Genomic DNA, 25,748 nt, shown 5'->3' with positions numbered 1-25,748 from the left:
TCGATTTGAATTCAATTAATTAATTATTTTAGATAATTAATAAATATATAAAATAAATTTTTTATTGATATAAAGTATATAAATATATATAAATTATTTATATAACTTAATTATTATATATAATATTTTATGTTATATATATTAAATATAAGAATTAAATAATCAGTCAAATTCGGGTATTTATCGAATCAAATCATGTCATATCCGAATTCGACTGTTAGATATTCAAATTATTCGAATTCGAGTCGATTATGTTGATTATCAAATTCAAAATCAAAATTTCGAAAACCATTTACACTCCTATTCATATGAGGGCTAGGCTCGGGCTCAAGGTCTAAGCGCAATGGTGAAGTCAAGTTCGGGCTTGGCCCTAACCTAGCTTGGCTTGGCCCATGAACAAGTATAGTTGAAAAGCAACAAAACAACCACTAAACCATGCTTCAATTACTTGTCTTTATCATATAGGTTTTTATAAAGACAACAAGATTATTATTATTTTTATTTTTATTTTATTTATTTATTATTATTATTATTATTATTATTATTATTATTATTATTATTATTATTATTATCTGTAACATGCAATGTAACGCACGTTTACAAATAAACTAACAAACTTCTATATGATATAGTTTAGATGTTTTGGTGATAGAACAAATGGAGATAAAATTAACAAGTGCTTAGTTAAAATAAATTAAAATCAGCTTCTAGATGGTAGTTGTTTTTCCTTTAGCATGCATTTGGCTTAGGATGGATTTTGATTTGGTGGCAGATTGGAATGATGTGTTCCATGAACTTATATTCAATTTCTTTGGCGGATTTGGAATCATCTATTCCATGAACAACCACTGCTAATTTTAATCAATCCTTCCCTTATGCAGATATGCACAAGTAGGGATCTAGGTGGTATGGAAAAGATTTGAATATGTTATGAGGTAAGTTAATCAAAGACAATTGAACAAGTAGTGTTGCTTGTAGGAATCCAGAAGAGAATATTTAACTATATGTTTGGAAGTGTGGACGTTTTTCTGAAAAACGGTGCCACGTCAGGTCCACGTAGGCGATTCCACAAACAACCGCCTACCGGATTGTTTGGTTCAAGCATTTTTTTGAAAAAAATGCTGAAAAACGGGCATGCATCATAAATCGTATCCCAATTGTTACATGAATTGGTGTTTCATGCATCGATGAACTGTTTCCCTCAATAATTGAATGATGTGGCACTTACATGTATGTGCACATATATGATAAACGCACGGTGATGAAAATCACTTTACCAAACAACATTAGTGTTGTTCACTGCCCATGTGACAAAATCACTATCAAACATATGAAGATGTTTTTTTTGTGAAAAACTGATCTAATAAGTGTAGACGTTTTTTTTTTTAAATCGATCTCAAAAAATGCCCACGCTTTTAAACACCATCAAACTAACGTTTCAAATAAAATGAATTATATAAAGATAGAAAAAAACAAGTGGACATAGTGCATAATCATTACGGTCGTCCATAATAGCTTTTCCCAAGAAATATTACAAGTTCCACCTTCTACGCTTTCGTTGTTTAATTTTGTCTTTCATGTTTAATTACTGGTTGGGTTTTCAAGCCCGAACTCATCAACTGAATACTTACAAGAAAATTTATCAAGTAAAACGAATAGATAAACTATCTCTTCTTTAAATGACTATATTAATACAATTGGGATGTTCTCTCCGTACGCTAAATGGAATCTACTCGTGTGAGTAGATCAATGATCGTACGAGAGAGCAACCCAACCGTGCGAGTAGATCGCATATAAAATGCACTATAGCACGCATTGCATGAATAACACGTGTTTCACTTTTCTCCGTTGTCTTCCTTGTCTATCTTCCCACTGCCCCCTCTCTCTCTTTCTCCGCTTCCTCTTCCCACTCTACCTCTCTTCTTGTTTCATCACTTCCCTCGCTCTCCTCCTCTATCTTTCCCAACTTTTTTCTGTGGTTTCTTATTTGCATGCTTGAGCAGCCTTCTTCGTTGAAGAAACCCTAAGTATAGGTCTGGGAAGAAGAAAATCTAGCAGTTCGGGTTTCTTATTTTTTCACGTGCTCCACTTTTTTTTCCGCTCTCTTCCTTGTCTATCTTCCCACTGCCCCCTCTCTCTCTTTCTCCGCTTCCTCTTCCCACTCTACCTCTCTTCTTGTTTCATCACTTCCCTCGCTCTCCTCCTCTATCTTTCCCAACTTTTTTCTGTGGTTTCTTATTTGCATGCTTGAGCAGCCTTCTTCGTTGAAGAAACCCTAAGTATAGGTCTGGGAAGAAGAAAATCTAGCAGTTCGGGTTTCTTATTTTTTCACGTGCTCCACTTTTTTTTCCGCTCTCTTCCTTGTCTATCTTCCCACTGCCCCCTCTCTCTCTTTCTCCGCTTCCTCTTCCCACTCTACCTCTCTTCATGTTTCATCACTTCCCTCACTCTCCTCCTCTATCCTTCCCAGCTTTTTTTTTTCTGTGATTTCTTATTTGCATGCTTGAGTAGCCTTCTCCATTCTAAGTCTAGCAGTTCGGGTTTCTTATCTTTTGTTTCTTATTTTTTGTTCTAAATGAAACCCTCTTTTCCCCTGATTTTAGCTCAGTTGATAAGGTGAAGGACTGCGAATGGGTTTGTCGCTACTTTGAATCTGGTAGGTCTGGTTTTTTATTTTTGTTCCGAGGATTTGGGTTTATGGTGCCATGAAGAGTATTACTGTATGTTTTTTTTATTGTAGGGGTTTCTTTGGCTTTTCCATTAATCTTGCTGGTTCTCTTTGTTTTCCGATTGTAGGGGTTTTTGCTGACGTTATTTCCTCTATTCTAGAGGTGGAAAGGTTGATTTCCATTGTAATGGATAGTAATACTATTTGCTTTTGTATTGTAGGGGTTTGGTTGGATTTTCTCACATAATTTGTTGCATTTGTGTTCTTAGTATTACTATTTGTTTTCTCAATCTGGTTACGTTCTTTTGAAAATTTTCCTTTTCACGTTTGTTTATTTTTTTCAAATTTTCTTGACTTGAATTTTTGGTTTCGTAGCTGGTTCTGGGTTTTGTTTCTTGTACTAGCACTAGTGCTCGACGATGACCTTCTTGCTAACAAATGTCTTTGGTAACTTATGATTTAATTTCTACTATCTTTATAATTTCTGATTTAATTTCCATTTCCATTTTTGGTTGTTGATTTAATTTGTTATCCATTTTTTTAAAGTGTCTCTTTTGGTTTGTATTTGCGGGCTACGCTTATTGTAAAGTTGTCGCTGGTTCCGGTTGGTGTTTCAACTTTTCTTTTGTAGTTTGCACTCTGATTTGGCAGTTGTTTAGTTTTTTCCTAGGGTTCCTACATGGTACATCTATGTTCCTTGGTTTTATTCGTATTGATCTATTACTAAATAGGTACAGGAAAAAGTTTTTTGACCATTATTTTCATTTGGTTCACCTCTGTTTTTTGTATTTTGGAACGTTTGGAAATTTAAGAAATTTTGCTATTGTATATTTATTTCACATGTCATTGCTTTAACCCTTGTTTATGCAATTTCTACATATTTAACATGTTGGGGTTTCTGTTCCTCAAGTTAACTCCATGGATCATGATTAGGTCTATGCTTCAGAAATGGCTTCTTATTTCTGTATACTTCATGTTTTCCCTTAATTTGTTGTCTATTTAATTATTTGTTGCTTATTTGATTCCGGTTTATTAAATTGTTTCTTGCTTGCTTGGTTATTTGATTTGTGTTTTGTAGGGTATTTTATTTAATTATATGTTGCTTATTTGATTTGTGCTTTTGCAAGGTATTTTTATTTCTTGGCATTTATATTTGGCTTTTATTTTCTTTGATATTTCTTAGTTTTCTTTATTCCCACTACCTTTGTAATTTATGATTTCATTTAGTTGGATCTATGTATTTCCATTAGGGGTAGCCAATGGATGCATTAGGTTGGTTTGTGTTGGAGAGGGAGGTCGAAGGCTAACCAATCCATCCACTAGTCGCCCATGTCAAATTGTCAATTATGTGATTGATGGTATGTTAAATTAATTACGGGTTGGTGTCTATTTGTGATTTAATTCCACTGCATTTCTCATATAAAGATGTAGGTTTCAATTACTCTTCCCCCCTTATGGAATGCTTTTATCTCTTTTAAGTGATAATTTTGCATTGTACATTTCTATATTAGTTTGTAATAATAATAATTTCACTATTTTCTTTTAAATGTTTTTAGCTCCCCTCCACAAAAGCTTATTAAAAGACAAAAGCAATAAACTTTTTAATAGTTCGATCATTTCATCGCCGGTTTTGATTTTTGTTCCTTTTTTGATGTTTTGGATGATTTGTTGTTTAAAATAGGGCTTTGCGGTATTTATTTTTAGTTCAATTGAATAGGGTTTTAGTTCTCATTTGTTTTGTATTCAGATGAAATCATGATTTTAGGGTTTCTTTGTTTAAGTCGGGTTGGGGTGTATATAGGGGCTTCAGCGATATAGGGCCGAAACGTGATTTCATCTTTTGTTGTCTCTCTGTATCTTCCTTTTTGTTAAATTTTCTTATGCTTTTGTTTGTGAAAGTTTGGATTTTGGGTTTTCAGCAATATAGTATTTTCAGAGTTTAATGTCAAATTACTGGTTTTGTTATTTCAATCCAAATTGATATAATTTGGATTTTGATGCTTTTGTTTGTTATATTAATCTATTTGCTTTGTGATCTTTCAGATTTAAGTTGAGGAGAAAGAGGGAACATCTCCATCTTTGGGCTTAGAGGTAGGTTCGTGGTTGGTGTGTTGAAGTCTTGCATAAGGTAAGAAAGCTATATCCGTTTTCTTGATATAAATTTGTGCAATGTACATGAGTAGCTTGCTAATTAGGCAGCGAAGTTATATATGTAAACATGGCAAACATTATTTCCATTTTCTTAAGAATGAAAAATATAATTAGAGCTATACATTTCTTATGGAATTCTGAGTTCTTAGGTGTTTTTATTTCATACTTTGACAACTAACAGACCCACAAACTGTGTTCAATCTCATTTCTTTGTATCTGTCTTTATTTTCATGCTTTGAGACCTAACAGACCCAGAAATTGTGTTTTTAACTTTTTATTTTATGCTTTGAAAACTTACAGACCCAGAAATTGTAACATGGATCAATGGTGAATGGCTATTGGTACCCATGTTTCATGTTGGTTATTGTTAAGATTGGAGATAGGGAAGTTAAGGTCAAATGGTACTAATTGGAAATTTTCTAGCTGCCTTCTTTTCTTTTCTACCTTTTTTTTTTCTTTGATTGGGATGGTGGTGGTGTGCAATGACTCTGTGCTACAATTGATTTTAAGAGATCTTATGGGATTGATGTGGGAGTCCTTGAATGCCTAAGTTCTAAATATATTTCAAGGTGATACCTTTATTAGTCTAAGGTGATTCAGAAAATGCTAAGGCATGGGCATTGGGAGATGTGGAATATCCTTGGGGAGATGCCACTGAAAGAAATTGTGTCCTTGGAGACATTCTGCATATTCATACTTTTTAAGTGCCAGTATGGATGTCAGAGGGTCAAAGGGTCTCATATATGCAGTCTTTGTGGTTTTATCTAAGTTATGGCTTTCTTTCAATGGAAGCACTTTTTTTTTATTTTTTTCCCTATCTTTCTTGCTTTTCTTTTTTTGCTTGCACAACAAAGCTTGCATATTTTATTACCTTGTTGCATTTGATAGTTGTCTAAATCCTGGATATTTAGATTCAAAATTTAATACTGACATGTATTTTTATTTGCCTATTAAGAAGTCTGTACCACAAATTCCACTTGGCAGTTCCAATAATTTTTCATGTTTGGGTCTTAACTATATTTCACACTGTGTGATATTTGTGAATCTAGAGATCTATTAATCTGATTTCAACTAATTCACAAATATGGCATAGTGCAAATGAAAATGCAAGACACTTAACATCACACTTGTTACTTGAGGTGATGCAAGTAGGAGATACAAATACATTGAGAGTTTCACACTACTTGATTATTATTAAAAAATTAATAATTTAAAAAAATTATATAAAATTAAATAAATATTCGCTTGTTTAATAAATGGGATTTTTGGCTCTAACAACCCTTGAGCTTTGCCAAATTATCACTTTAGACCATAAATAATTAAAAAGGTAATTTTTCACCCTTAAAATATGATGAAAATACCACTTTAAGGCAAAAATAGACAATGTTAGAAATGTAATTGATAAATTTGTTAGACAATGAATAAAATTATAAAAGCATGCTTATGTTGCACTACTCAAGTATGAAAAGGCCACTTTGGCTATTAAAAAACTAGTGGCCTAAGCTAGGGGTGACCAAATGGGTAGGTTATACCTAGAACCGAATGAAATTGACCTTGAACCAGTCTTGAACTGACCCTACCAAATCAGTTATAAGGTAGGGTCTGGTTCCAAATTCTTGTAACCGACTCCCACCCAAGCCAGTTCCAAGGTCTAGGGGTTTACCCTACCTGAACTGACTCGATGAATCGAACTTGGTTGGCCTTGGTGGAACCGACCTTGGTGAAAGTTGCCTTGGAACCAAACTTGCCTTGAATAAACCCCAAAATACTTTTGGGGATGTGAAGATTTGAATCCAAGCACTCATGGTCTCACTTGACCATTGAGTTAAAAAGGGATAATTCCCGATTAGTACCTTGTACTTTGGGCCTAGTGCCATTTTGGTCCCCGAACTTTAAAATGCGACAAATTAGTACTCGAACTTTCAAAACATGACAATCCAGTACCTGCTATTAACTAGTTGTTAACCAGACATTAAGTGGCATTTGAAAAGGACATAAATGCCCTTTGAGTGTCATTTAATTTTCTTTATCAACCATCTAAACATTGACAAAAAATTAACAGTCCCAAATCTCTACCTTTTCCATTCAAGAAAGTTGTGGTCACGTTTGAGTGGGCATTTTGGTGACCCCAACTTTCTTGAATGGAAAAGACAAGGATTTGGGACTGTTAATTTTTTGTCAATGTTTAGATGGTTGATAAAGACAATTAGATGACACTCGTAGGGCATTTGTGTCTTTTTCAAATGCCACTTAAGGGCTGGTTAACAAATAGTTAACAACAGGTACTGGACTGTCATGTTTTGAAAGTTCGGGTACTAAATTGTCGCATTTTAAAGTTTGGGGACCAAAGTGGCACAAGGCCCAAAGTACAAGGTACTAATCAGGATTTTCCCTTACTTAAATTATTTGATCATTTGTTTTCATTTTAATATATTGAATGTGTACAATAACTCATGTAAAAGGTAATATTTACAAAATTTAAATTATAAGTTTTAAACCATATAATGATAATCAACATATTAAATTGCTCAAGTTTTTAAAGAACATGGTTTTGTTTTTTGAAGATGGGGGTAAAGAAAGAATAGGTTCCACAGATAGACCCTGGAACCACTAAGGCCAAAACCGACCATCATAGGATAGGTTCCGGTTCCACGTTTTTGGAACCGGCCCCTACAAGGTAGGTTCCAAGTTCTGCTATGGAACTGAACCTAACCAACCCATGCTCACCCCTAGCCAAAGCAATTTCTTTTTCGGGTCGATTTTTAAAACCTTACTTAATTGGCTTAATTTACTTATTTAGATTGATTAGCTTTGTTTATTTAATTTACTTAGTTTTTACTTATACAATTACTTAGTTTACATAGTTGGTTAAATTTACTTAATTATTTTAATTGGTGTAATTTATTTAATTTACTTAATTAGTTTTATACCATCATAGACCTTGAAGTAATTTACCTAATCAGATTTATCAAAATGGCCTTTTCAAACTTTAGGGGGGTCTAAAGTGGTTTTTTCAGAAAAGTTTAAGGGTTGTCAGAGCCAAAAGTTCTTAATAAAATGTATATAATAATACATATTATATAAAATTAATGTAAATCATCATTTTCCACTATTAAACAAATACTAACTATTGATTAATATGCAAGTTCATAAGTCTACCATCAATAAAATTTCAGTTTAACATGTTAATGGTGAGGCATATAATGTATGCAAGTTACATAGTGTGTCTCATGTTCGGTAAATTCATCTACCCAAAAGAATGAATTGGTGTGATTCTCCCATTTGAGTAATGGAAAAACCAATGACCATAATTAGCATTAGTTATCAACCCTCTATCGCACAAGCACATAGGCATACATATATGGATGGCCATTCCTATTTTAACTTACCAATAGAAAAATAGAATAACAATGCATAAATTTATAATATTATATACATTTTTTTGAACAAAGCCAAACATAAAGTCAACTACAACATAACTCTATAAAGTTAAAGATACAAAATCAATTGCCCTATAGCATAACAAGTATAGTTGATACTACTCCCACATTTGATCTGCTATGTTATCGCTAATATTAGTTGTTTAAATGTCTACATGTTCATATTCATCATTTGAGTCATCATCAAAATCTTCATTTTCATCCTCACTTGTCATGTTTTCTCGTGACTATCTCTTGATATCTTTATCATGAATATCTTCTCTTTTAATGAAGTTGTAGGTGATGAAACAAACCATCATGATGTAATGTTGTAATCGTATATCAAATGGTGGTATGTTTTATAGGATAGGAAACTTCCCCTTTAATATACCAAAGCACTTTTCTATAATATTCCTTAATGATGAAGATATGTAATTAAATAATTCTTTCTTTGATCAAAACCTTTAATGTCTCCTAAAATCATTCAAATGATATTGTTCTTTAGCAAAAGGTGTTACATAGCAAAAGGTGTTACTCTAGGACTAGTTAGGCATAAACTTGTTTCTAAGTGGGAACATGACAATTTCTACAAATACTCTAGGGTTATGTATAGATCATTTCCAACTCATATAAACAAAAGTAAATTGTGTATCAAATGAACACACTACCAATACATTCATTGTTCATCACAATTTTCTTCTTTTATATGAGATTTGCTCTTCTTAAAGAACCCACTCACTTTTATGGGTACCATCAATTGCACCAATAAAATCCTATTTGGACACACACATGGTTAATACATGAAACATACAACAAATATTTAGACTTGTTAAACGATAATGGTGAACTACTTGGAACCATGGATAATATTTCTCTGAATGTTTGATATGAGGATATACCTTTTCAAATGAGGGTAGACAAATTAATTCTCTCCCATGTTTAAATGTTGCTTTGTAAGTTTTCCTAAAGTAAACACTGATGGTGCTCTTTGAATGCTAGAACCTATTGGACATTATACGATATCATTCATTATAGCCAACAATCAGGAAGAAAATTTCCAGGATTCTTCAATTATGATATTTTGAGAGTTTTTTTTTTTTAAATGTTGGATTTTCTTAGTAGATTTGTGAAATTCTTAAATACATATTTCTCCATCCTAAAAGAATCATATGCCTTGTTAAGGCGCTCTAAGTCATATAGACATTTATAAAGAAATGCATGCCCATTCATCTTTAATATGAAGCAAGGTTGCTTGACAAAGTATGTCTTATAGTATTTTACCATTTCGTTTAAAAAAAGGGGTTCAAAAAACTTATTGTCATAGTCATCCCATGAATTAAAGAGAAGTTTATTTTCTATACTTGACTGGTCCATTGAATTCCTATTGAAAAATAAAATTCACGAACCAATCTTCACTATAATAGAAGAGAACATAGTAAATTACACATTAAAATCACACACCAATGCTTAGAGTTACGATATAAACTTTCTTGATAAAGTCACAAGATCAAATTGGCATGATATTTCTTGAAGCTTATCAAAATATAACTATTTGAAAGTTACAACATCCTAACAAAATTCATAATAATGTGATAATTCATCCTAATAAAAAGACAAAGTTAATCCATGTATTCAAATGCTATATCATAAACCCAAATAAGAAACTAAAAGCTCCACGTCTATATATAGGCTTTTCAAACAATTAATCTAACATTGTGTAGTATGATATGTAGGCATTCCTCCAATATTCTTCCTTGAAGACATCATGCCCAACGTTAATAGTTCTAATCAATAAAAAACCATTCACAATTTCCACTATTTTGAGATTCAGATGTCCTTTCCTTGTTGTTCTTCCATTTCTCTATTCATTTTTCCCTCCCTCTCTATCTAAATCTCAAGCATCTTGTCCTACTTTTGATCATTTGAGACCATGCCTCCATTGTAGGAAAAAGATCACCTCCTTGCCTACCCTTCTTCTTAAGAGATGATGGATGGGAGCCCCTTGTTGTTAACCTGTCTATTGGTGCGATTGAATCTCTACATCCATGTTAACTCTGGGGTTTTTTGAGTAAATGCATAATGTGTTTGTATGTCATTAAGGGAGTTGTTAGATATTGGATCTCATGTCAATGGGATATGATCATTCTCTTCATCTAATGGGATCTTAACATTACCCATACTCCATAGATATGTAATCAGTTGCACTAGTCCTAGAGTAGATAATCTTCAACTTCTCATAATAAGGGCAACCATTTTTCCATATTTCTTCTACAAATTTATTTTGCACGAAGTATAAAAATCTCTTAAAAATAATCTATACACATTTATAAAATTCTTGCTCAAATAAGGAAGTTCCATATACTCTCTAGCACTTTGTTTCTCTGTGATTAGATCTATAGTGACCCCTGTAATATTGCAAATTTTTTGATAATCATTATTTTTTTCTTACGATAATGAAATTTATTTCTAAATTGATCACTAGTGTATGAATTGTATCTCTTATTTAAGTTCTCTATGATGTATTTCTAACCTTCTATATAAAAGGTAATGTTGGCCTATCATGTGCTTTAACTTGCTTAACCATCAACTCTATAAATGTCCTTTCCTCAGCCTCACACATCATGTTGCATATGAGTGGGTGGAACGAAACACATTTAGAGACATCATACCATCATAACAAACAACATAATAGACACTAACTTATATATCAACTAAATTTAAAGCAAATGGTTAAATGAGTAGACCAAACACAAACACCACACAATCATGTTAGATAGTTTTATCACCTATTTTCTTTAATGGCAGATGTAATGCTCAAATTGTATATGATAAAATTTCACATGAATATATTCACACTACTAAAAAGTTTATTTTTAGAGGCGGTAAGTGGAGGCATTTAATAAAAAACATATTTGTAAATCGCCAATTATGACACTTCAAATGTCTTATTTCAGAGGCAATTCATAGATGCCTCTATATTGTATTTTATGCTCCACTTAATAAGGGCTTTTTTGGTATTAACCACAACTTATGACTGTACCCATTTTTTCTTTACTTTCGGTGCTTAAATAGTGATAGGCAACTTCAGGCTTCTTGTCATTGTCCATTTACGTCAGAGCACCAAAGAAATAGAGTTGGATTTTGAGATTTTAGGGGATGGGAAGAACAATAGTAATTCTATCGACAAAAAACTCCATTGCAACAGGTTAGGGCTTTGAGATTTCAAACATTTCTTTCTTACCTAATTCGTTTGGCTTTGAGGTTTTATTTTTTTTCTTTTGATTTAATTCGTTTTTGGTATTTGCATATTGATTCTAATCTCTTCTCTTCATCAAAATCACCTTTTAACACCTCTTCCCAGCTCTATTCCAAATGATTTAGCAGATGAGAAGCTCTAATGTAGAGCAGTGTATGAGGAAAGTTAAGATCCAAAGAACAACAATACCTCTCTTGGATTAGAAGAACGGGCGGTGTTTAGGGTTCTAGGTCTCCTTGATTAGAAGAAGGAAAGGACGACAAAGCTATACTTGTAGAATAAACTCCGTGAGTTCCCTTGGTTCTCCTTCCTCTCTGTTATGTTAGTCTACTTTTTTTCCACTGTAATTTCCTTTTTTTTTTTGAGTTTTGTCCGCAATTTTCAGTCTTTTCTACTCAAATGTTTAAACATATTTGGTTTTTGCTTATTAATTAATACTGCTATTTTCCTAATACTTCTAATATATCCACTCCAATGACATTTGATTTTAGAAAACTTCAATGTAATGAAATCATAAAACTCCATTGAAATCAGAAGTTAAAATATCTAGATTACATAGAGAATGCTAAAAGTCTGCCATGGCAAGAAGAAGCTTGATATATATAGAGTAGGTTAACAGAAGCAAATGGATGGAAGAACACTGATATCCAAAACTGCTCAATCGGTTATGTGGTGAGCACTAAATGCTTAGTAGATCCGTTGTACCTGGATAAAAAAATTACTCAAAGATAGGAGTCAAAGGACTTAACTGGGAACCATATCCCTTGTACAATGCTTAGCAGCCCTATGCACGACTAAGTAATAATGTAGAAATTTACTCAAAGCCAGAACTACTCTATCAGAGGTAAATGCCTACTGCCTTTGTTTTTAGCTTTGATTGATTCTACTTCCTCTGTGCTAACAACTGCACATATATGTACATACATGAACCATAATGCAAATAATGATTTATCATGTGATCTCATGAGTCAACCAGCAAACTAGCAACCGTATCGGTGTCTCTTTGATGCCAGGGGTAGAGCTAGGTATTTTCCCTCATTGGTGCCTTTGTGGTGTGGTTGGAAGAGTTGAAAATTTTTATCGTAAATTGGAAAATCTCTCATAGAAGAATATTTTTGTTATCAGTTCCATTGGAATATTTTTGTTCCTTCTCTAAATATACTTTTGTGTTTCAGTTGATTCAATTGATGCAAGTGAAAGGTGCGCGGAAAGGAAAGTTGGATCCATTCCTTCCTCTAGATTTATATGGTTTATCCAGAGTGGCTCTTATTTATTTATTTTGATTTTTGACCACTCTGTCTGGTAGCTCTTATGATGAACGAACGGTCAAATTTCACAAATCCATTTGAATCTGGCTCAATTCCATGCCCCTGTGAATATCCACCAGCAAGTGCAAACCCAATTAATTGTTGAATACCCACCAACTATTCAAAAGAACGAAGTTTGCTTTCAAAAATCCTATTGTTCCTTTCCTTCCACACTTCTACAAATAACAAAGGGAAGCATAGACTAGTTGATGAGCTTTACATAAGCTCATCCATGGGATGAGATAATCTGCAAACAGCAAATGAAGTGAACCACAACATAAGTAGCAACAAAAACAATTTTGATAATTTGTTTCTTGTAACCTGAAAAATGAGATTGTAGACCTATCAGTAATTAGCAAATCTCACTTTTGACAACAATTTTGCCCTTTAGAGGCTTATTTCAGCTGAGTGTTGCCTTTGGAAATCACTTCATGTGCCTTGTAGAATTTCAGGATCATAAAATCCTCAAACTTTTCAGGATCATAAAATACCTTGATTTGCGCTCTACCATATTTCATTATGGCCCCCTGTAATACTGGCAATCCAACCGGTGATGCCAGAAGAGTACCAATAGAAAATAAAATCATGAATGAACAAGTGGCTGTTATAACCTATATCTCGGAAAATTGATTAAACAAATTAAATGTGGTCTCTGAAAACCTTGAAGTGAATCTACGACTTGGCAGGTTGGCATGTTCCTCCAACTGCGTATTATTTTATTCCCACTCTATTATCTATATATATATATATATATATATATTAAAACTGGTCCTGCCATGTCAGCATATCTTTCGTTTAAGAGAAACTATTTATCTATTTTCTATATTTTTTTGAAATTTTTATTTTTTTAATTCCATGTCATTTTTGAAACAACCAATGATATGTACTTTCCCAATAACCTAAATAATCTCTTTTCCTAAAATTAAACTATTCCCCACTTTCTCCAAAATTATCTCTACTTCCTATTTATCTTTTAAATTCTCTAATTCCTATTTATCTCAAAATTATCTCTAATTTAGTAGGGAGTTTCTCTCTTAAATTATCTATAATTCCTATTTATCCTCTCCCATACTTTTTATCTAAAGAAAGTTTGGATTAAAAAATTTAAGAAATATTTAAATATTCTAACAAAATTATAAAATAACTTTAAAATATTTATTAAAAACACAAAATTATGATATATAACATTTTAGATTAAGAAATATGGGAAATTTCTCACTTTTTCATATTAAAAATTATATTTAAAATATAAAATATTAATGTATATCCATGGTTAGGTTGTTCGATTTTGGTCGGTTTATAAATGGCCAAAGTGGAATTGATCCAACTTGGTCAAATTGGGAGATTTTTGAACCAAGTTCAACCTAAAATACTTGAAAATCGAACAACTCGGGTCGAGTTAATTGGGTTGGCTAGTTTCATCAGTTTGATAAATAAACTTAACTAAAATTAATTATTGTTATTTTTTTATTATAAAAATTTTATTAGAAGTAGTGTATAAAATATGAAAAATTATTAATTATTTTAAAAAGTTAAAAATATAAAACAATCGTATATTCTTATGTGTTTATATTAGGGTAATTTATTAAAACACACTTTTAGGGATAACAATTTTTCCCATCCCCGGCAAGGACCTGACTTCCCCAACCCAATGGGGGGATGGGGATTGTTTTGGTGGGGCGGGGGCGGGGGTGGGGACGAGGATTAATAGGAATCCTCGATCGAGGTCAAGGTCAGGGATGGGGATTGAGGTCCCCGCCCCACCCCAACCTCGATTATATGTGTGTGCGTGCATTAAATGTTATTTATATTAAATATACTATTATACTATTTATATTATATATTTATCAAAACATATTTAAAACATTATTTATAATTTATTTTTTTTATTTATTTTAAATAAATTTATTTTAAAAAATACTATTATCTGAAAACATTTTGGGGATTCGGGTCTCCATGGGGAACCCATCCCCGTCAGGGATCAGGGACGGGGTTTAATTTCAGAATCAAGGTCGGGGCCTTAGGCCCACGATTTCATTAAGGAGTATTTGTTATAATTTTTTATTCCAAAAATATTCTTGACACTTTTTTTTTTGTATAAAAAACAAAATTGAACAAATGTAGCCAATAGAGTGGTTGCCCAGGGAAAAAATAGTATTTTTATTTTTATTTTCTTTTGATTAAATTTATTTAAATGAACATTAAGGTCAACACTGCCATTTTCCACTATCATCTAATGGAAGATTGATTAAATCCATTGCAAATTATACGTGGTGGTTTTAGTAAAATACTAACTATAGGGTAGATTTTAGTAAATCCATAAAACTATAAGAGGTATTTTAGTGTATGACCCTTTTTATTATTTAGCTTTCTTTTAATAAATTCCGTGCACCACACGGGTCCCCATAAAAAAAACCATTGCTTATGTTCCAATTTGTGTTGTTTGGTTTGGATATCTTGATGATTTCTATGTGAAATGGAGAAAGATTGGGCCCAATTCATACAAGACTGGTTTCTCTATCACAAATAATGAGTTTTTGTTTTAACAAAATGAGTGATGGGTTATGAATTAGAGGTTTTGAGGAGGGAGCAATCCCCAGGTCATGACTATAATTAGCCATTCCGCTACACTAATTAATTTCCCACTCCTTCCTTGGATAGGGCTGTAGGGATTTGTCGGCAAGAAAACAAAGAAGATAGCAAAAAAACACAAAATCTATGAAGCAGCCAAGACATAGCAAAACTTAATGACATTTAAAATCGTTACACATTCATCTCCAACTTTTGTTTTATTTTAATTTTTTATCAATACCAACTTTAGTTTTATTTCTTTCTTTCAGTAATTGGAAAGGAAGGATGTAGCAAAGCTAAAATTTGTAATCATTAAGTCCAGTTCCTTCTGCTATTCCCAAGTGATATTCAAATTACAAGGGGATTGTAGCTGATAATGTTTTGACGATGATGATATTAAAGGGAGAAAAATGCGAGAACAAAAGGGGGAGGGGGGGGGGAGAGGAATTTTAGACACTAAACCTCAAAAAACACAACAAAAGCGAGACAACCAAAGTAAGGCAATAAGAGAGACTACTAAAAACCCCAGTCCCCTGTACATATTAACCTTAGACATCATCCTTGGTAAGGTATTGACAAAAAGCATCTCCATGGCACAAGTCGAAACTCATTAAGCATGAGAAGCACTAAACCTAGCAAAGCCCTATCCTGCATGATCAAGAAAGCTGTTAGTAAATTTAAATAACAGTTTGATTGACAACATTTGCCAACCTATGAGCAGTTCATTTTCTTACTCTTGCTCATTTCAAGGTTCCAAGTAACCATACCGGATAACAATGAAATTGATGCTTAACATCTGCGACTCTTTGAAGCCTCATACTTTTTTCTAAAGGATTTCTTTATTGTCAGGCAGGGTCCTTGAAATGTTGGAGCCTCATAATTTTTTCTTCTTTTACCTATTTGAGCCTTTTATCCAAGAAGCAGACTCCACAACTAATTTCTGATTATCATGGGCTGACAAGTGTGGAAATGTGGGTTAAGGGTCCATATCCAGTCCACCCCTCCAGATGGCTGGGACCAAAATTGGATAGTGGCCTTATAATTATTTCTAAAGGAACCATCTTGTTTTTCAACTGTCTCTGTTCTTGATCTGGTGGTTTCTTGACTTGGTATACTATTTACCATCTGCATTCTCTTCAACTTCTGTCCTATGCATTGACCCTGGTAGCATTTCTCATCAACTAGCATTGTTAAATAAATTTATTGTTTCTATGCTATCTAAATTAATTGAGATTTTATGGTTCAAGTGGCTGCTTGGTTAAAGTAAATATTGCAAATTTTATTGTTTGAAACAAGCCAGATGCTTTGTCAAAGCACTAACCGGGAAAATCTACACCTTTTGAATCTTTACTTGATCCTTCTTTTAAACCCTCATATCTACTGGTTCAGTTCAATTCTGTTTCTGAGCAGAATTAGGAAACTAGTAGATCTTCAGCCTTCATTACTGTGCTTTTTACGATTTTGAAATGTCTAGCTGGATTGTTATTTGTGTTTGGGCAGGCGTTAACATGCTTCAAATTGATTGGTGATGCTCTCATTTTTGTAAAGAAAAATAGTATATTAAATTCTGCACATAAAGATGAGTATGCCTAATTCCAATTTGATATCGATGTTTCTCAACCCATCATTCCTTTTATTTCATCTGTTTGGTCATTTGGTTTGGTTTGCATGTGACAAATTTAACATTGTTAAATGACAGCCTTAAAACCCCAATTGAATTGTACCACAGGCCTTTGTTTTCCTTTAGATATTCATACCTCATCTTTGATTTATATAAAAGTAGGGGTGTTCATGGGTCGGGTTGGGTCAGTTTATTGGGGTTTTCCCAACCGACCCGACTTGGTCGGGTTACCTGAGGTGGAAACCGAAACCGACCCACTGATAGGCCAAACCGACTTAGTCGGTTTGAGTCGGGTTGGGTCGGTTTCGGTTTTGCTCTTGTACAAAAGGACACCTAATTGAATTCTAATTGTAATTGCCTAATGGGTTGCCTATTTGGTGTAAAAGATTATAGAAAGTTAAAAATTAGGATAGATTGCCTATTCTAATTGTAATTGCCTAATGGGCCTTCTAGTTCTAGTAGAAGACTAGTTATAGTTAAGTAGGAAACTACTCAAACTAGGAAGTACCGAACTAGTAGAAGACTAGTTTGGTTCGGTTCGGGTTGGTATCGGTTTTCACACAAGAAAACCGAAACCGACCCAATATATCGGTTTATATATTTTTCCAACTCGAAACTGACCGATACTGATGAAAACCCGACCGACTCGGGTTGGGTCGGTTTGGTCGGGTTGGGCATTCTTATGAACAGCCCAAGATAAAAGACTTTTGGCCATTTTTTATAGGTCCAACATCCGGGTTGGTCGGGTTGGGCATTCTTATGAACAGCCTTATATAAAAGACTTTTGGCCATTTTTTATAGGTCCATTATTGAGGTAACATATGTCCATTCCACTCGGAACATTCTAGATAAGTCATGGACCATGGCAGCTTGGCAGGGGCTGTTGGGCTAAAGCTTGCCCCTATGAGTAGGTGAGCCTGGGAATTCATACTTGGAGTCATGCTGGGCCACCAAATATACCACCAAGTCAAAGGTTTCTAGAGTGTTGATATCACTTTCCTCATTTGGAAAGTCCATGTGTTATGTGTTCTACTCTTCAAAGACGCATTAAGTTGGCTATTTGTTTGGTTTCCCATATTGATATCAGCTTATGTATGTGGACCTTTTAGTTTTACATTTAAGATAAAAAATAGCTAGAGCACAGATCTTTCTTTTGCCACGTGGTAAAACGATGTGTTTTGATACTTGGCACATGAGAAATGGGTGTCATGGTTGACATCCCAGGAGCATCTCCTTGCTAGATGGATCAATAAGATAATATGTTGTCATACATGTAATACACTTGCAACATGCTACTAAAGCCATGATCTAGGGCCACAGAATGAATTTGTAGAATATTCTAGCACCTGTCTCCTCGTGCATGTGTATTATCAAAATCTACCATTTTATTGGTCCCACCTTGAAGATTAATGAGCTCAAAAAGTTAACTTGGAACATGTTTGCATGTGCTTATGCTGCATACATATGGAATGGGAGATAAAATTATATTGATACCATTCAAAAGCTCCAAAGGTTGAAGAGTGTATAGAGTATATTAGATCAGAGCAGTGTGTATGATAGTTATATCTACATATTTACAAAAAGATAGTTTGATTCCAATTCAAAGAGAGATGTTGGAATTACAACCCAACCCAACAAAACTATGGATTGGAACTGTATCATTTTGCCTTTCATATGTAGTCTCTATGTATTTTATTAACACATAGGACAAAGATCTAAAACTTAAATTTATTTTGTTATCTTGTTCTCTACTATTATTCTGTCTAGAGTTTTATATAACTTCAAAGAATAGAACATTTAATAAAACTTATGCCAACCATTTCTTGCAAATTTATTTTTAAAAGTTTTAACCACAATAAGATAATTTTCAAGATCAATGTAAACTTTCTCTACTTTCACAACTGGAATTCTTATCATTAGAGGTCGTTACCGCTCAAACAAGATATCGCACGCGACTTTTCTCCTCCTCTTTTCTTCACTTTCCTCTCTTCTTCTCTTTCTCTCCTCTCATGCCCTATTGAACTGAACATACACCCACCAAAGATCTCTGCGTATTTCTCAGTTCTCAGTCGAATGAACTTGTTTCAAATATCTGCTCTTCATTCCACTAGACATTGAAGAAGAGAGGAAAGTGATTCAAGCCATTCACAGTTCTTAGTTCCGCCATTGAAGTAATTTGCTATTGAAGAAAGTTTGTCCTCTCAGCTTCAATGCCATTGTTTCTCAGAGTTCTCAAATCTCAAGTCGCGTGTTCATCAGGGTTTTGCTTGAAGAATTAATTATTTCGAATTTTTGAGATTTTAAATTCGTAATTTCCATTGTTGAGCTTCATGGATGAGATCATGGCGAGCTACATGATTATAGCTCGTGGTATAGTGTAGGTTTGTGCAACCTACTCTGCAATTTCTTTTGTAGTTTGTCGCTTTCTCTCTCTAACTCTCTTTCTTGCTTGCTTTTACTTTTTTTCTCCTTTCTTTTCTTCTCTTTCTTCGGTCCTCTTGCTGGAATGGGATGTCGGAAAATGATAGTCGGGAATTTGGAGCCGGCGAGGAAGAGGAATGGTGGTGTGAGGACGAAACAGGCAGGAAGAGGGTCGTGTCGTGGGAGTTAGGCCAGAATACAGCAGCCGGATAATGTACGAAGTTCGGCAGTGAGGTACTACTGTAGGTTGCTTTTCGTTGTTTGCGTGAGTTGGTTGTTTATATTAGAGGTTCCGATTTCGTCTCCGGAGAGATGGGGGATATGGTAGTTGGAATGATGGGCGAAATTCAAATAGACAGAGTTTCAATACAGATGCTTCTACATGCACAACTCAGCTAGATGCTAGGTCTAATTTTTATTCAATGAATGATGATATCTCAGAGAGTGGAATTTTCTCTGAATCTGGAGCCGACCATCTGTTGGATGCTGTAGTATCAAAAGTTCATTCTTCTGCTAAGCAAAATTCAGATGATAATGCATCATGCAGGACAACATTGACAAAGATAAGTAGCTCTGCAGTTCCTACAGAATCTTTTACATACAGCTGGGTTGATCAGTCTGATCAGAGGAAAGTTGAGATGTTTGGTGTTCCTCCACCTCCTTCAAAATCAGAGGTATATAGTGGGATCTAGCTCATTTAAATCTGGATGTAGTAAAGATAATGCTGGGATCTAGCTCATTTAAATCTGGATGTAGTAAAGATAATGCTGAATCAAAGGTGTATATCGTTTTTTTGCTTATTTTTAAATAAATGAGTTTTGCCCAACTTTATTCATGCTGCACTATGGTTCTTGCTGATATTAATGCTGTCCTTTTGTCTTTTAATTTGGTTGAACAGTGTAGCATTGATGCTCTACTTGAACGCACGATTAAGCACATGCTTTTCTTGCAAAGTGTGACAAAGCATGCAGACAAGCTAAAGCAAACTGGGAAGTCCAAGGTGTGCACAGTATTTTATGATTATTTGCTAGATTTGTCATTTTCTAAGCAAAAGTTGTATTTTAATTTGTCTTAAAGCAGAAATTACATTTTCTATTAGAAGTATGATAACATCAAGTTACATTTCAAGCCTGTGGATAATAGGTTTCAGACTGAAGGGTGGTATATATTATATGTAAAATGAAGAGTTATTTTCTTAAAAGTTTCTAATCAGAGAACAAAATATAAAATCAGTAAACTTTGAAATATTAAAGGATAAGCCTTGGCTTAACTTAACCCGTGTTAAGTTTTGGGAACCATGGAAGAATTTACAGCAATTCCTAATTAATTGAAAGAGGGGCGGAAGCCTAAACCTGGCCCTCCTGGTGGTGATAAAGATTTATCATTCCCATCAAGCACCCCAATGGTGCATATGTATGTTTCTGAACTTGACAGTAGCTTTTATCTCAAATTAGTTTGATCGAATTATGTGCTGATTAAATAGACTTCATAAGGGGATTGAAGGTAGGAATCTACTAAATATTGTGTCGGAGTAGCTTTGATCGAATTGTGTCAGAGTAGTCATGGTGACAATAGACTTTATTTTTGGAATCTACTAAATATTGCAGGATAATAGAAATTTTATCATTCAATTAAATTATAGCTTAAGGTAGGAATCTAGTTCAATTAAATTAGTATCTCAACCATCTATGTCAGCAGTGGGGACTGAATATAGGCCAAACCTGTGGATATCTACATGAACATGAGTTAAACTTAGTGAATTTAGACTTCAATGTTTGTCCTTATATTTTATAGAAGTCATTTCTTATATTAAAGAAGTTGGTTGGTTTGGATTTTACAATTTCTGATCAAAATTATGTAGTTTTTCTGCAAGGAAATGATGAATTTTAAAATGGTGTTGTTGCAGACACCAAATTCACCCATAGCAGCAGGGAGTTCTTGAGGTAGAAAAACCAGCAAACGGATCATACTAGTCTGTCATGGTTCTACATAGAGCAATGTGGAGGTAAGAAACATGTGACTTTTCTTATTTGTAACAATAAAAAATTTGTTATATAATGGAAAAAGAATGGTATACACAAATGATGTGCAAACACTGCATTAGTTGGCTTACCACCACTAGCCACCCATCTTTCTACATTAGTGCTTGATATTGATATTTGTAAGGAAAATCCCAGGCCATGAGGTAAGAAACTTCTCTTATTGAAATTCATTGTGAGTGGTTTGACGTGAGAATTGAACTTCTTTGTCTTCTCTTCAATTCCCTGTAGAAATGATTTGAAATGCACTTTAGAATTACTAAAATGGTAACTTTAGGATTTCTTTTTATCTACCAACCTAGTAAGCTACCTAGCTAGCTTAAGTTAACAAGAGTGGTTTAGACTTAGATCAGTGCCATTATCCATCGCGATCATCAACTCGTGGCAGGAATGTGGCTTATGCGCTTGAGCTTGGATGGGTTTTTTTTACTTTGTTTTTTCATGGGGGAGAGATGTCCCATCTTATGATTAGGAGCTGATAGAGAGGTTGTGGGTTTTTGGAGTTTTTAAGTGTTTGTTTGACAAGTCTCAATATTTGTTGAATGATCTTTAGTGGTGGATGCAAGTGCCTCTAAATAAGAGCAATCAACACTTTTAGTGGCAAGTAGAAGTGCTACTATAAAGCTGAAATCGGATTCTTAAAATTATTTTTAGAGGCAAATAAATTTGTCTCAAATTTAATTAAAATGCCTCTAAAAATTCACATTTGATGGCATTCATACATGCCTCTATATAATGCCTTTTAGGGACGATGCTTTGGAGGCATGATTATGTGCCTCAATATCTTATTTTTGGAGGCATTTATAAGATGTGCCTCTAATTATCAGTCAAGTGCCTCTATAACATTCAGAAGCTAGACATTTAGAGGCAATCACTTGAGTGCCTCTAATTCTTTTTAGGGGCATTTTTTCTGTCTTTAGAAGCATTTTTTATTGCCTCTATAGGTGATTTTTCTAGTAGTGTCTGCCCAGGTAATTTCCTTTGCTGAGTTCATTTTTGACAAGCCACTTTTAGAATGTATGAGCAATTTTAACCATTTCCCCATTGCTCTAAGTAGAGATGTTTCATACCATAAATAATTAGATAATGTGAGTGGTATCTTTAAATAAATGGTTATAGGTGGTTTTCCAATGTATTATTTTTTCAGATCAATAGTTATCCATTCCAATACAATTCCCCCCAAGGATCAAACAAGTTTGGCTTCTTTGAGAGAGAGACAAATCCAAGAAGAGGCCTATAATAAAAGCTCCAAAAATATGGAGGGAGTTTCTGGAAGTATTCTTAGGACTTTGCAAGCACCACATAAGATTCCATTGGTTTGGAGTTCTCTCTCTCTCTCATGTGCACATGATTTCCTGCTATTCAACTGTTCATATTGGAACCATCATTGTTCATCACAAATTCAATAACAATCATTATCTGGGTCTGCTGCTTACTGCGACCATAATACAGTACAAGGTGCAAGTGTGAAAATTTAAATGCTAATCTACCATTCTAGATATGAGAAAAAGGTTAATCTAATTCTTTGAATGATTTATCCTATGGAGCCCTTGACTTGGATTCGTGAAATGCTGGTGCTCCTGTGAACACATGTAGCCTACTATTTCTTTCCTATGGTGATTCTCCATAATGGCAACCATCAAAATTTTTAGATCTTCAGTTGAAGGAGGTCCAGGAGAAAATACTTTCTTTCCTTCAATGATTGATGAGTAAAAAGTATCTATTTAGTGGGTACAACCAAGGATAGTTAATGCCGAGGGATTTACTCCGACTCAATCTAAAACTTGGCCCAACTCTACCATAGCTTGTATTTTGTTAGTACAAACATGCTGCACATTTTGTCTTCAATTCTTCTGCCAGTGGTTTGTATTGTACGCTAATATGGATGTGTGAATTATGTTGGCCTTCTGTTCAGCTAAACCCAGAAAAGTTGTGGAACCAGTTATGACATACGAAGGTGCAATTAGCATTAAAGATGCCTATGACCCAAGGATGATCACCTCAGGCTGTCCCACCTCCATATTCTTTCCGCAGGACTAGCACAAAGCAAGAAAGAAGTTCTGGCGCAGAGGCTGAGAGGGACTTGTTGCAGGCCAAACCACAGCCGGCACAATGCAGCATGGTAGTCGAGATGACCCCAGAAATTGCCATTGACATCAACGCTTCACCATATTGTCTATCTCGAGAAGTTTCCAAAGCAGAACAAGTAGGAGATGATCGAATTGCTGTTGATGTGAACCTTTTACAGGCAAAATCACAGTTTGGTGGGATTGGTGCTTCCACTACTATACCAACTGTACATAGAAAGGTGGGCACAGTTCAGATTGGCATGTCAAGGATGTACTAGGGAAATGGAAGAAAGAAGAAAGAGGTTGCTTCTAGTCCAATGAATCTGAGGGGAAGAGTCCATGTAGAAATTAGAAGCTATTTTTGGTCTCTTGGAGAAGATCTAGATTTTACATTGGTATTACATATTGGGGTTAAGCCAAAGGGCGTTTTCAAAAAAAAAAAAAATATTGGGACTAAGAGGGTGAGAAGAAAGCGGACTTCATATGTGAAATGTATTGATTTTTTCCTTTTTTTTGTAGAAAAATATTTCGAATGGAGAATAAACTTTTAAATTGCATTTGTATTGATTTTTTATATTTCATTCTAATTTAGATGAATGTAGACAAAACATGTTATTTGAAGCAAAGCAGGAACAATTTAAAAAGAAATTATGGATTATATGAAAAAAAAAGATTTAGCGGCTGTCGCAGCTGCTGCTAAAGAAGTCCATGGCTTCCGCTAAAAAACAAGTGCACCAAACTTATAGCGGCAGTTGTTTGCTTTAAAACTAACGCTAAAGATAGTTTCAGCAGCAGTTTTTGCATTTGTACTAGCATCTGTAAGACTGCCACTAGAACTTCTAGTGACGGTTCTTTTAGCGGCAGTTTTCCGGCTATCGTTAAAGTTTCTAGTGGCAGTCAAAACTGTTGCTAAAAGCCATTTTTCTTCTTGTAGTGAGTATACAATATATAAAAATGGAATGGATTGGGTCATGGTGGATTAGCCTGAGGTATATTCAAATTCGATCTGTTAATTAGACAGATCACGTTTTCTGTGATTTGTTAGAACCCAACTCTTATCGGATCAAATTTCAATTCAAATTGAAACTGATCTGACTTATTTGCATCCAAACTTAGGGGGGATCGTGTTGCCAATTTAGATGAATTGGACTTCGACGTGGCTATATGTTTAGTTCATCTTTCCTCATTACCCCCATCTTGTACCAGCATTTTCTCTAATCATGTGTTTAGATTGCTAAAAAATAAGAGAAACAAAAAGTTGAGTGAAAGTTCATAAGTTGTTTTGCGGAACTCAATAACTTTCTAACTTTATGTTTCTTTCTTATTTTCCTTCAAGACAAGCATAGTTTAAATGGAATCACTAGTTTTTTTTTTTTTTTTTTTTTTCGGGTAAACAACGAAATCACTAGTTTAAGGTTTCACATTTTAACTTAAATCTATCCACATGATGGACTTATTTTGGGTGGGACCTTGTATCGTATTGATTCATTTACGATTCGTTTGCGATTCCTTACAAATTTAGGCAATGCTTAGGAGTGCTTAAAAATAAGTGTTTATTTGGGCTATTAAGCACTTATTGCTATTTAAGGAATAAGTCCGAAATAAGTGCTTATTTTAAAAATAAGGGCTTATTGTTTAAGCCCAAATTTTTAGCTTTTTTTTAGTTCTTATACAATAAGCACTTATTCAATTTTTTCTTCCAAAATTATCCCTAGTTGAGTTTTAAAATACCACTTATAAAATTATGCCTAGTTGAATTTTATAAAAGTACTTTCATAAAATCCACCCAATTAATGATTAAAGTAGTGCTTTTACAAAAATGCTTTTATAAAAATGTTTTCATAAAAGTACTTTCATAGAAGTGCTTTCATAAAAGTAATTTCATAAAAGTGCTTTCATAAAAATACTTTTCTAAGTGCTTTCACAAAAGTACTTCCATAAAAGTACTTTTGTAAAAGTACTTTTATAATAAAAATGTTTTCATAAAAGTACTTTCACAAAAGTGCTTTTATATTCATAAGGATATATTTTGATAATTTTAAGAAAATGAACAACAAAATAATTACAAATACTTATTTAAGTGCTTATTGGAGAAAAGATTACCAAATATGCCAGATGTAAATAAGTGTTTATTTGAATAAGCACTTATCTTTAAGCACTTATTCAATAAACACTTATTTTTAACCTAAGCACTCCCAAAGATGGCTTAGGAACATGAACCATCAT

General features: G+C 33.9%; 1 protein-coding gene across 14 annotated transcripts; it reads left to right on the top strand.

Annotated features, from left to right (window-relative positions):
- Positions 1 to 1,813: 1,813 nt before the first annotated feature.
- Positions 1,814 to 24,096, top strand: LOC104598229 (transcription factor LHW-like). 14 transcript variants are annotated; one of them, XR_016078645.1, is made up of 8 exons: positions 1,814 to 2,656; positions 4,712 to 11,781; positions 12,670 to 19,370; positions 19,522 to 19,648; positions 19,962 to 20,088; positions 20,313 to 20,414; positions 21,321 to 21,419; positions 23,369 to 24,096. XR_016078645.1 is itself a non-coding variant. In XM_088891670.1 (7 exons), exons 4-6 carry the CDS (start codon positions 19,837 to 19,839, stop codon positions 21,354 to 21,356), a joined length of 390 nt encoding a protein of 129 aa, XP_088747796.1. In that variant the 5' UTR covers positions 1,820 to 2,656; positions 3,919 to 4,026; positions 4,712 to 4,796; positions 19,522 to 19,836; the 3' UTR covers positions 21,357 to 21,419; positions 23,369 to 24,096. The 14 variants fall into 14 exon arrangements, 6 of the variants coding, with proteins under 6 accessions (XP_088747796.1, XP_088747795.1, XP_088747793.1 ...); XR_016078642.1 differs by having other exon boundaries at positions 19,856 to 20,088; XR_016078643.1 differs by having other exon boundaries at positions 12,670 to 19,374.
- Positions 24,097 to 25,748: the final 1,652 nt, after the last annotated feature.

Source organism: Nelumbo nucifera, chromosome 7 (assembly GCF_055504915.1).
Source record: "Nelumbo nucifera cultivar China Antique chromosome 7, China Antique-T2T, whole genome shotgun sequence".
NCBI classification, from domain to species: domain Eukaryota; kingdom Viridiplantae; phylum Streptophyta; class Magnoliopsida; order Proteales; family Nelumbonaceae; genus Nelumbo; species Nelumbo nucifera.
The sequence above is the reverse complement of the archived record's forward strand: the minus strand, read 5'-3'. Positions and strand labels throughout refer to the sequence as shown.

Coding starts and splice junctions, on each gene's coding strand:
- LOC104598229 (XM_088891669.1), top strand. CDS start 19,837: ATGAATGATGATATCTCAGAGAGTGGAATTTTCTCTGAATCTGGAGCC. Junction 20,089..20,312: donor CACCTCCTTCAAAATCAGAG/GTATATAGTGGG, acceptor TTGGTTGAACAG/TGTAGCATTGATGCTCTACT. Junction 20,415..21,320: donor AGCAAACTGGGAAGTCCAAG/GTGTGCACAGTA, acceptor GTGTTGTTGCAG/ACACCAAATTCACCCATAGC.